This window comes from Echeneis naucrates, chromosome 8 (assembly GCF_900963305.1).
Source record: "Echeneis naucrates chromosome 8, fEcheNa1.1, whole genome shotgun sequence".
Taxonomy (NCBI): Eukaryota; Metazoa; Chordata; class Actinopteri; order Carangiformes; family Echeneidae; genus Echeneis; species Echeneis naucrates.
In genome coordinates this window covers 14,490,861-14,508,296 of record NC_042518.1, presented here as the reverse complement: position 1 = coordinate 14,508,296, position 17,436 = coordinate 14,490,861, and the positions used below count along the sequence as shown (strand labels likewise).

Here is a 17,436-nt window from a genome sequence, read left to right as displayed (position 1 = left end):
AGCAGGTAATTCCACATTGTTCAGCTATGAGTAAGCTCAGCGGTAGCACCTGGAAGATTGTATTTCACTTTACATTTTGGTTTTCCACACTCACAAATGTCTGCTCACTGAGCCAGTGAGCAAGAGAGAGAGGTAACTGAAGCTGTGGTTTGTTTTCTTTTCTGGCCAGTCCAGTGTCTGTAAATGTGTACTCCACTGTGCCCATACTATTATTTGATTGTTCGCAGAAATTAAAATTAAATAGCAAATTTCACGCACATCCACATTCATAACCTGCTGCTCAGAAAAATGACATCAAAGGTCTAGTTTGTAGAATTCAAAATATAACTTTTGATTTAGCCCATGAATCTGTTTGATTTGTTGTGCTCGTAAATAAGTCCAAATTCTATTCTCTTTTAACTTTCAACTTTTAACTTCCTGGGCTTGTAGCTCAGAGGTAGAGTGGCCCCAGCTTCAAACCACAACCAAGCCCAGATAAATGGGGAGGGATATGACAGGAAGAGCATCTACTACAAGTCATGGAGCTGGAGCTTTCTGTGGTGACCCTGAACAGGGAGAAGCTGAGAGAGAAGAGAGAAGAGAGAAATGTATTCTCTTTTAACTCTGTTTTTGGTCTCCTCCAACTATCATATCTGGCCTTTCAGAAGTTAAATGCTCCACAATGTTCACTCTCTAATTGCTGGACTTTGGGTCCCCACAGGTCCGTACAGTATGGTTTTTCAGCTCTATCTGTGGTGGAAAGCAGAACCGGCTTATCTGAGCTTTCCCTCTGAGCCGTATCCAGACACTGCCAGTGAGAATTCATCTCCATCACGTCATTGTTTAGTCCACAGAAATGGGGAAGAGACCGTGTCTGGCTTTTGCCCACAGTCCAAAGACATGCATGTCCAGGTTAGATGGTGACTGAATTGAATATGAGTGCGAATGGCATTGTGTCTTTATTTGTTGAGCCTCAGTAACTGTGGCAACCCGCCTTTGCCCTGTTGCCTATATCAGTGGGAGCTTGGGTGTGAAGTCTGTGTTTCACATACTGCACTAACAACAAAATACTCTGTAACAAACTGGGAGAGAGAGAAACATTGTTTCATTTTTGTGTGCTTTAGTTTGGTAGCTAAAGAAAACAATTTGATTAGCATTTATTGACTTTTCCAGTATTTTTTTAGGTGATGAATCAATTTTGCGTTGGATGCAGAAGATATGACTTTGAAAATAAAGTCAGCCACTTTTAGAATTTATGCATAATCATTTGAATCCATTCAATGGAAGTAGTGGAAAGCTTTGATAAGAATACCCCATGACCAAATGGAGGATATATGTAATTGGTTATGACATGATGATTTATTTACTTCATCTTACCAGTTGGTCTCAAAATGGTTGTTCTTTTGTTATACTTTAAATACATAATGAAAAAAAAAGTTGTTAAACTTTTTCTGTGGTATTTTCACACTGTGTTCCCAACACATATCATTTTCCTCCTTCCTTCTAAAGTGTTCAGTTGTGACTCTTTCGTTTATCACAGTCTTGCTGTCTTCGGCTTTTCATATAAGGAACTGATCGACATTTTATTCAGACCTGATTCATGCAGCCCGTCATTACAATAGATTTCAAATTACAGGTTGTCTGATAAATGCTAGCACATAAAGAACATTACGTGCTGTGGCTTTGCACATGTAAACATGAAATAAAATCTGATATTTCTTGTTCAACAACTTATTAGCGTTCGAGCTTCCTTCCACTACGCTAGAAAAACTCAGACAAAGGGCACACTGCCAGACATAGATGGAAAGATATTATGCCACTAATCGAGTATGTCAGTTATTGTTACAGTGGCCACAATGATTATACATCCAGTCTGTGTGAGAGGCAGGAGACATGTAATAATAATAATACTTATGACTTTATTTTTTAGAGCACTTAAAAAAACCAAGTCAATGAGCAAAATACATTTCAAAGGCAAGAAACAAAGGTCAAAACAAAAAAACAGAATTTTTAGGAGAATAAAACAATTTAAATGAAAGTTAAAGGAAAAGATCTCTGCCAACACTATATGTTTGCAGATTCAGCTGACCTGCTGTGTTCAGGCAGATCGTCCCGGACCTTCAGGGGCTCTAACTACAAACACTGTGGCTGCTTTTGGTTTTGGCCTAAGCCCCAGTACAGAAAAAAGGAGGGTAAGACCTGATCGTCCTCAGGTGATGCATTCAAGGCACCATCAATGAAATATTCAAATCTGTTCTAAAATGTACCTTGACCTTGACCTGAGGATGGGTGCAGGCCACCTTGGGCCCATACTGAGTCAACACAGTTGTAAGGTTCAAGAATTGCCTGCAGCCGTTTGTTGCTCTGCCTCTGTAAATGCCAGACTCTTTGTGGAGTTTCTCTTCTTTTGTGTATCTCATGTTTACTTGCTGTCTTTATCTTGTCTTCTTCTTCCATTGTAATTGTCTACCCCACCCAAGACAGACATTTGTGTTGCATTACCATTTAATCACCTGTATATATATATATATAACCTCTGTGCTCCCATATGTCTTTGTCTGACGGATTCCAGGTTGCATTACCTTTCAGACTCCTAGTGCTTCTGTGTAGTTTCTTTCATGATTCCTCATATTTCACTAACCTATTTGTGTTTCTGATTTTTTGCCTTGGCCTTGGTTCTTGGTTTCTTGGGCTGCCCCAGAGTGGACTTCTTAGAAGTAAGATCTATGTTTCCTTTATCAAGTAAATATATGAATCTACGTCTATAACATAATATTCTGTTGTCCTAAATTCATGAACTGTATTTATAAATGTTTCTTTTTCGTATTTATTACCTGCACATGCAACCTACCATTTTGGCTTGAAACTACGTAAACATGGCTCCAAAAAGCAGAGAGTTTCCATCACACATAACCTTAAATCAACTCCTTTTATCATGTGAATAAAGTCACCTGTTGCATTCTCACTGTTGCTGTGAGCACCGCAGTTAAAAATAGCTTCAAGAGTTATCTACCACTGTGCCTGCACAGTAAAAAGCATTTACTATTCTCCACAGGTTAAAATTTTTGTTTCAAAACGTTTGATCATTGCTTCTGGATTATTTTTAATTGAGTTTAATCAATCTTTTATTTATGTAATGTAGTATTATTCTTAAATATATAATGCATTTCTTATGGAATTACAAAAAAACTATATTACCAAGGTCAGTTTTTATTCTATTCTAACACTTTACCATTAGTTTGGCACAAATTCCTGATTTTCTAATTTCTAAAGGAATTTTAAACAATGTTAAAAAAAATTTAAGTTTCAAAAACATATCTTTAAGTATATGTCAGGAGAAGTCTTTTAAGTACGTTTCAGAAATTTGTGTCAGAAACGCACTTTTTCAAGACTTTAAATTGAAAACACCTCACAGTATAACAGTCACAACATTTACCACTGTTCTGCCTTAAACAAATCAAAGGACATCTATTATAGTTGCGTGAATGTGTTGATTTTCATTGTGAGTTCGTGCTTGAATTTCTTTGACATTTAGGGCTGTTATTGAAAGTCATTTTGGTACTTCCAGCTGTAATAATACATCACTATTAGAACATTGTGCACAGTTACTGTTGAACAAAGTGGTGGGCCAAGTTTCAAACTGTAATCTAGTACAATCCTCCTTTCCTCACTCCTCCTCCTCCTCAGTCTGACCCAGTCACATGCGCTCTCAGGTGAATAAACACCTGACACTGGGTCGGCTCATGAAATGTAGTGGAGACTCTTTGGAATTCACACAGACAAGCCTCACAATAAATCTACTTCTTCCTCATAGAGAGTGACAAAAACAGGTAGCTATGCACCTCTGACTCTGAACACAACTAAGCTGACACTGTACGTGATGATAAGAACGTTTGTAGACTTTTTGCTGAAGTAATGTAGATTTATAATGATCAGTCACTCATGCAAGTTTTAATTCCACTCGTTATTTTTCATGTTGTGTATGATGGTAGAAAGAGTATCTCATTTTAAAATGCTTTTACACTAACATGGGGTGTGGTTTTACCCCCAAAGTGTAACAGTGTGTACGCAAGATTAACCACAAGTCACCACTATTACCTCTCCTTTTTCCATATTTTACAACCTTTGCACTCCTGACACAGTCCACAGGTGCATACAGTATTCAGGAAATCAGACATCAGCTTTATTCGTTACTTGAGAGCTGACTTACTTTAACTACATGGTCATTCTGGGATATATTGAGCGGGGGATATATGGGATATATTTTCTTCTTAAATTTAGCATGAGACTACAACATAACAAGTTTTGGGGGAAAAAATGAAGGGCCGAATACACTGCAAAAACACATTGTAGCTGCAATTGTGGTCGAATTGAAATGCATTTATTCATATCCTTTTCAATAGCAGTAGATAATATGAGTTAATATTAAGTGTTGACAAGGAAAGATAACTCCTAATAGGTTGATCTGATAAAGTTGATAAAGCATTGATCTGTGCACAAAAAAGCATTAGTGTTGTAATTGAACCAGTCATGCACAACTTTCCTAACACTCTACAAAGAGGAACTCTGTAGATATGAATAGATTTCTTCACTCACGTACCTCTTTGGCCCAGGATGCGCTTGCTGTGTGCTTTGGGTCTTTTTATGACCCTGCAGCATCTGTCTACATCTCTGCTGCTTGGAGCCTTCAACATCAAGAGCTTTGGAGACAAGAAATCCTCCAACACCACTCTGATGGACATCATCAGCACGGTCTGAAACCCCAGTTTTATATTTTGCGTTCAATTGAGTGTTGTTTTTTTTTTTTTTGTTGTTTGTTTTTGTTTTTTTTTTTTGTTTTGTTTTTTTTTGGGAGGGGGGTCGCATTGTATTTCATCATATACTCATGATACAACATGAAAAATGGAAAAGAATGTATTTTCAGAGACGATGAGTAGCTAACAACAGAGCTTAGCCTACAGTTCATTGTATTAACTTGGTAGCATATTATATATTTAGCCATAACAAGTGACAACCCCTTGTTTTGAAGCCTCGAACTTTCAATTTGGCCTTTGGCCAGCTTGTTTTTTGAACCGAGAAGGAGTCATAATTTGAGGATAAAGTGGAGATCTGGCCTGATCTGTAGGGTGGTACAGTCTGCCAATCACATATTAGTGATTCCCCCTATTGCATGCTTTATGGTCTATTTTTCTCCAAATGGGACCTTCAATTAAAAACTTAACAACATGTTGAAACTAAACACTGCCAGCATAAACTCATTAGTTTCTCAAACATTTTCAGAGCTAATAAATCAAGTGAGAAGTAGAGTAATTTAATCTGAGCTAGCAATCTTCTTACAACATTCTTTTTACAATTATCACTATTTGATTTGACATGTTTTCTTTGTGTATGACAGATTGCACACAACTATGACATCCTTCTGATCCAGGAAGTGAGAGACAGTGATCTTTCAGCAACCAAAAATCTCATGGAGCGCATCAACAAGTTAGACACATTTTACAAATGCATAATACATATTATATATTTCACACATAAAAAGCAAATACGTCAAAAGGCTGTAAACTCACTATAAATGTATGTGTGTGTTTTCCCAGAGGTCCATCTCAGTTCAAATACAGCCACATTGTAAGTGAACCTCTGGGCCGCAGCAGCTACAAGGAGAGATACCTCTTCCTCTACAGGTGCACACGGAGGCAAAAAGCCTTCACAATGGTTAAAAAACACAACCAGGAGTATTTCAGCTTTAAATGTAAATCATTGTTTGCTTCTGTCCTGATTGTGAGCGGTGGCAGAAGGCTGAAGGATCCTACAGAGCGATGTTAACATACATACAGGGTGCAGGATGCATAGTGTTGAAATGCAGAAGAAATATTGCAGCACAACTGTGCTGAGTCATACACAACAGTTTTTCTTGAGAAGGCTGAGACTGCACGCTGTCAAATAGAGACTCCAGTTTATTTTATTTATTTGTATATATATTTTTTTATCAGGCAACACTAGAAAAAGCCGGCTTGGTATGGGAACTTATCTGTTATCAAAATCAACAGGAATGACAGGAAGATCATAAGGAGGGAATACCGATCCTCCAAAGAATCTACGCAGTCAGCTTTAAAAGGACCCATTCCATATCCTTTACTCAGAATATGTGCTTTGTCCATCATGCAGGAGATGCCGACTCCCTAAATCTCAACTGTTTGAAAAAAACTCATTTGTGCCTTTGTCCATCAACCTCGTCAACAAGTATTAGTCACAGTCCAACACATAACTGTGCAATACATTCAGGAGTGCAATGGAGGCGTTGTGACAGCGTGCCAAAGCTGTTATCGATTGATTGTTTATTTCATTGAAAACGTTTTTAATTTAAATTGTTTATCATCTTATTGTCTTGTGATTAATTGCTGTCCTAATACACACTTTAACCACAACAACACAGATGTAATAATGAGGTTTCTTCTGCTTCCAGGGAAGAAAGTGTGTCTGTGGCTAAAAGCTACACCTACGACGACGGCTGTGAGCAGTGTGGCACCGATACCTTCATCAGAGAGCCTTTTGTTGTCATGTTCTCCTCCAAACTCACCGGTAGGCTGAGTAGGAGTGTGGTGGGGACAGAGAGTAACACAGCTATCTCACTGTCACACAATACGGGTGACATTTTTCCTTTATTGGCTGATAAATGAGAACAAAACACCAGCCTGGTGTAAGATGAGACTCAAAGGTCATATAGTTTATCAGACAGCAATGTCTCTATAAAGACCATCTTCAGTATAGCTCCAACAGTGGGGGGATAACCTCTCAGAGCCTTTAATAATTTAAAGTTCCAATAAAAAAGGTAAAAAATATTCTTCTACAGGGGTTAGGGTTAGGATTAGTGCCATATTCAAACTTTCATTCCAGTAAAAGCACACATGTATTATCAGAATATACATACATATGTAAATGTATCCACATCCTCTCTGACTGCCCTCTCTGTTTTGTAGCTGTGAAGAACTTTGTTCTGATCCCTCAGCACACTTCTCCAGACTCTGCACTGGCGGAAATTGACGCTCTCTATGATGTAGTGGTTGATGTCCGCATGCGTTGGAACACCAATGTGAATATTCTCTTTAAGCCTACAAATAGCGCCACGCTCCCAAAGAGCAACTGTTTAGTGTACAAATGGCAGGTAGACTGAGAAGGATAAGTTTGGTACAACATGAATTTGGATGAATCTCTCTCTCTCCCTGCAGGACATTATTCTGCTGGGTGATTTCAACGCTGGCTGCACTTATGTATCAGGTTCTGACTGGCAGCAGATCCGCATCTTCACAGATAAGACTTTCCATTGGCTGATCACTGACGAGGCGGACACCACCGTGTCACACACTAACTGCCCTTATGACAGGTATATGCATACACAGTTAATGGAATGCATACACAGGCGCCCAAACGTAATGACACGTTATATTGTGCATTTTCAGGATTGTCGTCACGACTGACATGAATAAAGGAGTGGTTCAGAAAAGTGCTAAGGTGTATGACTACATGATGGACCTGAAACTGAACCAAGAGCTGGTAAAAACTCATCCATCCTTGAACTGCCTTCGATACACATCAGTTCTAATGCAATTCATCAACTCATTAAAAACTGATTTCCTGTTTGATCACCATCTCTGAGAAACTGGAGCAAAAACTGAAAAAGTGTGTGTAAAATGTTTTTATCTTATATCTCTTAGGCTTTGGCTGTCAGTGACCATTTTCCTGTGGAGGTGAGGCTGATAAGCCAGGCTCCTGCTGCCTGAGTCACAACTACAGTGTTCGACTTCATCCATCCACAAAGGCCAAAATAAACAAATCTGCCGAAGGATGCCATTGCATACTGTTCAATGGAAAAAAAAAGCATGCAGGTGTCATCTCTGTGAAGGGAAAACAAAAAGGTCCTTCACTTTTATTATATTGGGCTGTGACATAAGTGTCAGTATTCAAAATCTTAAAACATCAAACTGAAGCAGCATGGATTCTGAGTTGGATTATGGATTTTTATTATTTCTTTCTTCGTTTCGTTTCAATATTTGAGATACTTACTGCCAGAAATGAAAGTGTGAATATGACAAGTGAATCACACCATTCGTCAATTTGCCCACAAATTCACAAAAAAAAAAGAAAAACAATAGGAAAAATAAATAGACAAATCTGTTGAAGAGATGAATGAAAAATTCAAATGCAGCCACTATTACTGTTGTTATTGTTATGGCTCTTGAAAAGGTGAAGCTGGGCACTTTACATCATGAAGGCCTATTATGGTCTCTGACAATAATTAACTGTTTATTAAACTTCTGTGGTGGCAAAAAGTTTAAGAATTTTAAAAAGAAAGTCTACACACATCAGCAGCCTTTCTTGGTTTTTAATAAGCATTCATGAATAGACTTGTTTTAACAAAAATCCTCACCAAGACAACAGTCCTTTGGGATCTCCCTTTGAGGTCCCATTCCTGTGGGACCCTGTGGCACCCTGTGGCACCCTGTGGCACCCTGTGGCACCCTCTGCTGTATCTCACAGTGCTGTCACAGTAGGGCTTAAGCACAACAACACGTTTGTATGAACGAAACATAACACCAGGAACAGGTAATGCAAAGTATAGCACGAGTTAAATGCCAGAATTTTCCATCACATTCCCCACTTTTTAGCATTCTAATGCTAAACCACACGCTCCATGAGCCAGCCAATGCCATTATGTCTGGTCTCCAACATTGGAGATGAAAAACCCAGGCAGGGGTCACAGGACACAAGCGCAGACAAATCCATCAACTGTCATACAAATTATGATATAAAGGAATAATAAAATAGAAAATTAAATGCATGAATATAAATTACGTTAATAACAACAGCGCACCCTGCTTTTTTTCCTCCAAACAGCCTTCTCAGCTAGAAAAGAATGAGCTTTAACTTTTTCATTAACTTTATATTTGTTTTTTGTTTTTTTGTTTGTTCGTTTGTTTTTCCTGTCCAAAAAGTCATAGAATTTGGATTAGATCTGTGCTCATGAACAGACTCAGTCTCTCATAAAGGCAACTCAAAAACTCTTCACCATTTAAATATCAAAGGTGACACTCACATTCTCAGGATTTACCCGTGAGAACCAGTGAATTAAGTATATCAGTATGTCAGTGTCATTGCAGTTACTCACCAGTATGGACGGCTCTGAATGTATGAGCACACCTTAGCATTTGAAACCTCGCATGCCAGGCCAAAGTCAATCACTTTGACTCTGTACGGCTGCTGGATATGGTTGACCAACATCACATTTTCCAACTTGAGGTCTGCATGTATGAATCTAATACTCTTCAAGTGGTCAAGTGTGTTGGCAAGCTGAAAAGTCACGAATATCACACATTTAACATTGATTTCAAATATTTATCAGCATTTTTCAATATTTATACTGTTTAATAACACATTAGGCCTCGCCTGCTGTATGATGGCTCTGATCTTCCTCAGAAAAAGGGGTCGAAAGAATCTTTCTTTCATGAAATCATAGAGGCTTTTGTCCAGGAGTTCAAACTCAAGGCAAATGTACCCATTGTTGTTGAAAACCTGGTTCCATTGAACAATGTTACATTTGTCCACGTTCAGTGATTTCAGTTTCTCAAGTATAGCCACCTGTGGAAGTACGACTGGTCAGCAGATTCTCAATGACCTTGGCAGCTAAGAACACAGCTAAATGAGCCTAAATCCAAAGGATTACCGTACAGCACAAGTCTAACGTAGAGCTTACGTACCTCCGCATTCGCCTGCTCAGCTTGGTCGTTCATTTTCTTGACCATTTTGATGGCAACCGTCTTCAAGTCATCGATCCTTGTGCATTTTGCCACAAAGGTGCCCTCTCCCAAGATGGACTGCGCCTGGTATCAGCAGGATTTGGAGCTGAGCCAGCCTCTTTCAACTAATTCGTCCTCCTGGACACATGGAGTGGGGGACATCTTTGATGCCATCATTAGGTGGGTAATCTTCAGCTGAAAACAGGATGGATGTCACAATGTAAGAAATAATATTTCCATCAGAGGGAAACTGTCTTAGACAACTAATAATTCGTTGAATCAACTCTATGAGTGACTGTTGTGAAGAAAAATAGCAATTCTGAGATAAGTTGGCAAACGTAACATACTTAACGATCACAGGATTGATTGTGTTGTCAAAAAAATGCCTAACGTAGAAGGCTGAAAATGGAAAGTCAGTCCAAAATCAAAATGTGAAACGCTGTCTGTGCTGAAATGTGTCTTCACTGTCTGATGCGTTTTACACACACTGACTGTGGAGCTTGTTGTTGCGCCTTGAAGTTGGTCAGTTCCCCATTCTGCTCAATGACATTGTTTGCCTTTCATGTAATATTCTGAATAAAACTAAACTGAAATAAAGATCAACATGGTACATATAACATAAAATATGTGCACTCATAAAACAAAACTGGAAACACTGAAATCTATTACAAACTGGTACTTACGTACTGTACATATGGTGTATGCATCCAAGTCAATAAATGTTATTTACAGTATTGTCCAAAGGTATGTGACCACCTTCCGTCTCTGTGACAGTAAATATTAGATTGAATAAGAAAAATGATAGATATTTTAGTATATGTAGTATTATTTTTTTTATATATAGCCATGCAAACCTTATTATGGGTATCTCATTTTGATAGAACTCATATCTTCATAAAGTTTCTTTCTGAGCGTCTCCAGAAAGGGGACAGTCACACATAGAGGTTGCACTTGTCTTTGTAGATTTGAAACCTTTGTACATAGAACTGAGATCTGGCAACGCCGATAAGCTATCGTGGACAAAGTTTCGACACACAAGCATCATTCCCACACCCCCCCCCCCCCCCCCAAAAAAAAAAAAACCTCCTGATCTCACTCTTTCAGCCGTGCTGACTGTTCTTCCATTGACAGATTTGCATCTCTTGGCTGTGTTTTTCATTGACAGATTGACAGAATAAAATTGTAGATTAATGGATCTCGTTCCCTTGATAGTGAATTTTCTGCTTCGAAGTTGAATCGAATCAACGTAACTAAAAAGGGTCAGAAAACAAGCTGGTCACTTAAGGAAGTGAAGGAAATAAAACAATCAATTAGAATCGATTCCCTTTTTATTGATATGTATAATTCCAGCCAAGTTTTATCACTATTTTGATGGATCGTTAATAGACAATGGACAGCTGTGAGTGCAAAGTCACAAGACTTCATCGTCACTGTAGCGTGTAAGAACAAATGTTACAGTACATTGTGATTCTCACTAAAGCAAATGTGGCTCATACAACATTATTCAAAATGGAATAAAAGATGGAGTGATTTAAAATCTCCTGAGATAAATATTAGTCATTAAAAGTAAAAACGTATCAACAAGCGGTTTTTCACATCATTCTGTGTTATATCTTAAATGGCTACAAATGGTCTGATGAAATCTGTGTGTGCTGATGTGTCTGACTCATCCATTAGCACTGAATTAACTACAAACGGTGCTTCATGGACAGCATCGATGCTCTCATTCATTAGGCTGTTAGAGGTGCCTTGAAGTTGGTTTCAGTGGGTGCAATGTTCATACTTAAACCGCACAAAAGAGGATAAAAGAGCAGCAGTGATGCAATTTGAAATGCCTATTGATGTAAAACACACTGAGGTATTTATCAACACTGAAACGTGGTGACAAAACTGTGGACTTTATGATCTCCAGTGGAATAATAAAATTAAAAAGACCTTTACTGCTTCTAGCAATGTATAATAGTAAACAACACTATCAATCAAATCACAGGTAGTGTGTTTGATCTATTTACTTCAGGCTGGTGTGTGGCTCTTTGTGTGTGTGTGTGTGTGTGTGTGTGTTTGCATGAATGCATCAGAGCAGTGAGGCACAGTTCTTTAGCAGCAAAGGTTTGGCCAAATCCAAATCCAAGTGACCTGCCCAGACCTTCCAGCACCATGATGGCGAACACAATAGAAGCAAAGTTACTCTCCAGCTTCACCTGGTGAAAAAACAGCAACAGTAACAACATCAGGAAGGACAACGACTGCAGAATGCACCACAAGCTTGTCTGTAGAGAAGCTTTATACTAACTTATACTTACTTTATATTCACATCTGAGCTGACCAATATATTCTGGTCACCCTTTACGGGAACTCCATCAAAAAGCTACACATTCAGTCATTGACAAGCATTGTTCAGAGTTGTTAGTTCTGCCTGAGGACTGTATTTAAAACCTGTTCATGCGTCTGATGTGGAACAATATGCCATATATGACTTTTCAGGGTAATCTGTATGAGAAAAAAGTAAATATATCCTGCTGATATTTTACCTTGTGCTCGACGAGTAGACCAAAGACTCTGGAGAGCAAATCAGCCACTTGGAGCTACAGACACAACAAAACCCCAGTCAACAAGAACATCAATAGTCATTGCTTCAATGATTCCTAGAGTCCCTGGCCACTGTCACCAGCCAATTAGACATTGTGAATACACAAAGGCCCCGAGTTTAGGGACAGTTATGTGGAAAAAAAGCAGCTACAGAAGGAAAGAAACCAATCAACTCGTGGTTTGTACTGAGATTGCACTTTGAACCTAAACCGTCTATGGTCTACATAAAGAAAAACACAGTTGGCCGTTATGAATTAATACCAACTAGTAAAAGGAAGAGTGGTACTGATGTAAACAAGCTGAAGATGACGTAAAATAATATCAAACAATGACGTGATATAGTTAAAACAGTCAGAAGAAAAAAAATTAAATGGCAAAATTCAAAATGTCCCTTATAGCTGCAAATAGCAACATAATCATGACCATCATGATCCACCAGCTACAAAAAGCAGGCAGCAAATGAAAGCACAGATTTTGGGTAGGTCCTCTACCGGCTGGAGCGCACCAGAGACTTTGTACCAGCCACTCTTCATGTGTGATGACAGGAATTGTCTCAGTTCATAAATGCTGGTCTGTAGAGCCCAATTAGCAGTGGTAGCTGCCCCCCCCGCCACTTTCAGCGTGGGGACGACCTCCTGCTCCTCCTCACTTTCCTCGGACTGTACGCTCTTTACATGCCCCTTGAACTCTAGCCCAGAGCGCGTTGAGTGGCTGGTTCCAGGCTCAGGGCCTTTACGTTTGGCTCTTTCCAGTTGCACCGGTGGGGCTTCTTCGGCTTGGCCAGGATACGGTGGGGGCATATCACGGATTTCATGGAGTGCAGCTGGGAGAGTGGAGCCGAGTCGAGGTCCGAATCCAGGGTAACTGCCTATGCTTGCCTGTTTCATCCAGCTGTTAAAAGCTGGCCATTTTGCCACAAAATTGACCTTGTCTTCAGTGGAGCTCTTGCTTTGTCCAGACCCCGTGACTGTACTCCCAGTTCTTCCCGCATTATCAAAAATATTATCTTAATATTATTGACGATAAATAGTTTGTTTGTTTTTTTTTTAAATCACTAATTAACTTCCCAGGGGGAATTTTTTTTCGCAGGATGGGAAAGGATTTTTGTTTTAACACGAATTAAAACAAATATGAAGCTGTAAGATCACTCTGCTTGTTCCACTCTTCTCTTTATCCCTGTTTCTCCCCACCTTTAACGGTTGAAATAATCAGGTGTCACTCCAGGTTCTTGACCCGTACTTGTACCCTGACCTAGACCAAGAACGTCACTTCTTCTGCACTCAATATTCCCTGAAAACAGAGCCAGGCACATCTGCCACCTTATCTTAGTAGTAGGAGAAGAATTTTCCCTGCAGTCCTCAGAACTCACCAGGAAAGACAGGATTGTACCAACAGCCACCAAGTTCGTTGGACCCCAGCTGTGAAGGGAATCCCAGTTCTGCAAATTTCTAGGCCCTCTTCTCAACCCTCTGTTGGGGGGGGAGTTCGAGGTTGCAAGAGTCTCAGCTGTTGTGGCCAGTTTAAACACCTTCTGTCCAGCATCTCAGAAACCGCTCGCAGATGGGCTCCCTTCGTGTTCGCCAAAATTATGGTGGCAAAAAGTTTTAAAAAAGTATTTTAAAAAGAAAGTCTGTCTTTGAGTTTTAATAAGCATTCATGAATGCACTCACACATACAAGCAGGAACAGTCAGTAGTGTTCTTGAAGTTATTGTTAGCAGACAAAATAAAAGGTGTTAGCACCAATACTGCAAGGAGACTTGTTTGAACAACAGTTCCTGAGATATCACCATCTTCGGGTCTCACAGACCCAGTGGACCTTCTCTTTGTTTATGATAGCTTAGCTTGTATCTTCTGTGTCTGACAGTGCCATCGCGGGGTTACACAAGGAAACCTGTTTACATAAACATAAGATACCAGGCACAAGGTTGAAAACACCAAGGCTTTAGTGTCAGAAAGGTGAAATTCCAGAGTTTTCCATCACAAGTCAAAAATATTCTATTAGGAGAAATCACATTTTTATTACGTTTTATTTAACTGCTGTACCACAACACCAGCACAAATTACCTCAACACTTCAAAGCATTAACAACATTGTATCAGGTATTTTTATCTAAGACCCTGACGTGGAGTTTCATATTGAAAATGTCAGCTGGCAACAGTGAGGTCAGACTCATAAGGCTGATGGTGGAAAGTTTCATTTCAACCAATAAACTCCACCGTCTTTGGCTGGAAATTAGCATATTGGTGTGATCTTATCCAGAGATGGTTTAAAACATACTGCAGTTGCAGGTCTGGAGGTTCGGAAAACTGCATATGTGCTGCACCAAAGAGGAAGGTTTTCAGGTGGATCTAAAGTAGAACAAAGTACAGTCTCTAAGTAAGTGAGGATGAGCTCCTCAGAGCTGGATTTGCTAATGCACGACACTGAAGGCTGGTCTGTTTTAGTGTCATCAAGTCCCTCTATTGTGTATGTGTAATTTTAAATGCTTATCTCTCCTCTAGCGTTTTCTCTTTTTAAGCATCTCCAGGTACATGCCGAGCGACTTCTGAATGGAGTCTTTGGTGATAAAACTGACAAAGTTTTGGATGTCAGCCTCTCTGTTGGACCTGAGCTTGTTGATGGCTGGCTTTCTCATCATGGACTTGGTGATCTGTCTGGCGTGGTCTGAAAAGGGATCAGATCAACAGTTGGGTTACTGACCTGCTGGATGCTGTGTTGAACCTGACCAAACTCAACAGTGATGTCAGGGTGTACTGAAGCAAGTCTAGCAGAGCAATTATTTACAACAGCACAAAGGATTGGGGCTCAATTGCACACCACACAACTGATAAATCTCATCTCTGCTGTCATTATGTTGTAATGTAATGTTGTAATGTAGTAATTATAAGAGTTTCATGGTTCGTCTGCACAGGAGGCTTTTATGGCCAGCTTTGTTACCTGATTCTAAAAAAATTACATTTAGGATTTTTTTTTTTATGTGATAATGGTATATTATTATAAAACCTAATCCTGTGATGGTGTATGACGGCTGTTTGTACCTGGAACAGTGAGCCACTTGGCCATGGTCTCTGTAGCCGCGGTGAGGACCTGGTCTTGAGGCACCACGTGGTCCACTAGTCCAATCTTGAGGGCGTCTTGAGGGTTGTAGAGCAATCCCAACTCCAGGGCTATCTCAGTGGTGCGATGGCCCACTGTGTTCACCATTGTTTCTTTAAACCTGCAGACAGATGTAATCATTAGTCACAAAGAAACAGAACAAACACTCTTATTTCGTGCTAATTACCGACATCACCACTGCCACCGCAACTGTCTTAGCTGTCATATCTCTAACGACTGACCAAAAAGGAGCTACGATGCCCAGCTGTGTCTCATTAAGGCCGATGCTGTAACGAGGATTGTCTGCCATGATCCTGTAGTCGCATGTCAAGGACATCAGACAGCCTCCTGCAGGACTGGAACCCTGTGGACGCAGTGATGAGAGAAAGGCTAAAAGGTCACCATGTCGTGTGTCAGACAGGGACGGGATGGAGGTGGGGAAAGGGGGACTGTGTTTTATACTTGCATTGATTGCAGCAATAGTGACCATACTGGAGCTATAGAGTTTCAGCCACATCTCCTGAACAGCTTTCCAGAACTCTCCACAGCGTTCCGGACTATTCCCATACATTTCCATAATGTCCAGCCCAGCAGAGAACACCTTGGGCTGGCTCTAAATAAATGCAACACAATCAAACGCAAATGCATATTCATTATACAAGAGATCTACACTTTAACCATGGGGCATCTTAAACATCTTCGACAAGGCTCTGTTTCCACAATTGACAAAGTTTTACTGTACTGAGGTGATGATGAGGCCTCTGCAGCTCTTGTCCATCTCCAGCTTCTCTAAACTGATGCAGAATTCTGTGAGGAAATCTAAACTGAGGCTGTTGACCGGAGGACTCTGCATGTGCATAATGGCTATGCCTGCAAAGAAGCAATCACAGTAAAATTATTAGATAAACAGCATGGAAAATCTGAGCACAGTGGCATAATGTTTCTTAGGATTCACACGTCAATTTTTAAACAAAGGTGCATTTCAATACAACCAAAAAGTATAGAAGTCGGATTGCAATGTGAAATATTGAAACTGCCTCCGAATGTTCCCTATCCTGACTTAAAAAAAAAGGTAGACATTCATTCACTTCTCACATGTTAAAGCTATTTCAATCCATGTAAACAATCAGCATGAAAAAATGATTGACCTGTGCTTTTGTCAAAATCCACTTTGACCTTGGCTGTGGTGGAGTTGTACCTCTGCTGAGTGGCAGTGAGGGGAGAGACACACACTCTGACATGACTGCTGGGAGAGAACACCTGGGAGAGAAGCCCTGGAGTGTAAAAACAATGGCCGTCAGTTAGCAGCTGCTGTTTTAAATGGATGCATGACAATGACTATTAACATGTCGTCGCGTAAGGACAAAGCTCCCCCTTCACCGCGCCGTCCCTCACAGTCTCACCTGACAGACTGCCCTTGGATCTGAGTGCAGCTCTCAGAGCCATTTTGGCTTCTTGCTCCGTCCAAGAGAAGGGAAGTTCAACTTCCGCTTACGTGCGCTCGGCTTCTTCGTGGTTAATTTAGCGAGCAGCAGCGCCCCCTGCTGTCTGTATGTGGGAGACAGAGTCCGAGCTGAACACAACAAATACTAAAACAATAATCCGGCAGCCAGTACATCAGTTATTAAATAAGTTAAGAAATACACATTTTATTTTATATTTGTTGTCATTGTAGATGTCATTTTGGTCTTACTTTTAACTTATATTTGTTATTATATTATATGTATTATTTTGTATTTTTAAAACAAGATACATCAATATGTTAGTGGTTTTTTATTTACAAACCACATATTTTTGTTTGTAAACTGTATAAAACAAACATTTTCCCCTTTATCTTTAATGTCGGTTTTATCTTCATAAATGTTTGAGTGGTCTCAGGTGAAGAGCTATTGACTGGAGTGGCTCAAGTGTAATAGTTGGTTCACAAACTTAGAGTTTTTCACCTTTGGTCCTACAGGTGCATTTACTCTATCACTAAGC

At 39.8% G+C, this 17,436-nt stretch overlaps 2 protein-coding genes across 3 annotated transcripts; one reads left to right on the top strand and one right to left on the bottom strand.

Annotated features, from left to right (window-relative positions):
* The first annotated feature begins 3,712 nt into the window (after positions 1 to 3,712).
* Positions 3,713 to 8,192, top strand: dnase1 (deoxyribonuclease I). 2 transcript variants are annotated; one of them, XM_029508774.1, is made up of 9 exons: positions 3,713 to 3,809; positions 4,593 to 4,731; positions 5,375 to 5,463; positions 5,574 to 5,660; positions 6,443 to 6,558; positions 6,957 to 7,069; positions 7,206 to 7,360; positions 7,437 to 7,530; positions 7,692 to 8,192. In XM_029508774.1, the coding sequence occupies exons 2-9, from the start codon at positions 4,594 to 4,596 to the stop codon at positions 7,755 to 7,757; spliced, it is 858 nt and encodes a 285-aa protein (XP_029364634.1). In that variant the 5' UTR covers positions 3,713 to 3,809; position 4,593; the 3' UTR covers positions 7,758 to 8,192. The 2 variants fall into 2 exon arrangements, with proteins under 2 accessions (XP_029364634.1, XP_029364635.1); XM_029508775.1 differs by lacking the exon at positions 3,713 to 3,809 and having other exon boundaries at positions 4,588 to 4,731.
* Positions 8,193 to 14,280: 6,088 nt separating this feature from the next.
* eci1 (enoyl-CoA delta isomerase 1) lies at positions 14,281 to 16,966 on the bottom strand. The gene is made up of 7 exons (XM_029508803.1): positions 16,860 to 16,966; positions 16,605 to 16,730; positions 16,199 to 16,326; positions 15,923 to 16,069; positions 15,699 to 15,820; positions 15,399 to 15,577; positions 14,281 to 15,024 (listed from the first exon to the last, which is right to left on the bottom strand). The coding sequence occupies exons 1-7, from the start codon at positions 16,900 to 16,902 to the stop codon at positions 14,858 to 14,860; spliced, it is 912 nt and encodes a 303-aa protein (XP_029364663.1). The 5' UTR covers positions 16,903 to 16,966; the 3' UTR covers positions 14,281 to 14,857.
* Between the last annotated feature and the right edge of the window lie 470 nt (positions 16,967 to 17,436).

Bases quoted from the DNA above. Each gene is read 5' to 3' on its own strand.
- eci1 (XM_029508803.1), bottom strand. From the start codon at position 16,902: ATGGCTCTGAGAGCTGCACTCAGATCCAAGGGCAGTCTGTCAG. The intron at 16,327-16,604 runs GTCAATCATTTT...GCTTCTTTGCAG, and splicing joins GGATTTTGACAAAAGCACAG to GCATAGCCATTATGCACATG. The intron at 15,821-15,922 runs GCAAGTATAAAA...CTGCGTCCACAG, and splicing joins TCACTATTGCTGCAATCAAT to GGTTCCAGTCCTGCAGGAGG.
- dnase1 (XM_029508774.1), top strand. From the start codon at position 4,594: ATGCGCTTGCTGTGTGCTTTGGGTCTTTTTATGACCCTGCAGCATCTG. The intron at 5,464-5,573 runs GTTAGACACATT...GTGTTTTCCCAG, and splicing joins CTCATGGAGCGCATCAACAA to AGGTCCATCTCAGTTCAAAT. The intron at 7,070-7,205 runs GTGAATATTCTC...CTCTCCCTGCAG, and splicing joins GCATGCGTTGGAACACCAAT to GACATTATTCTGCTGGGTGA.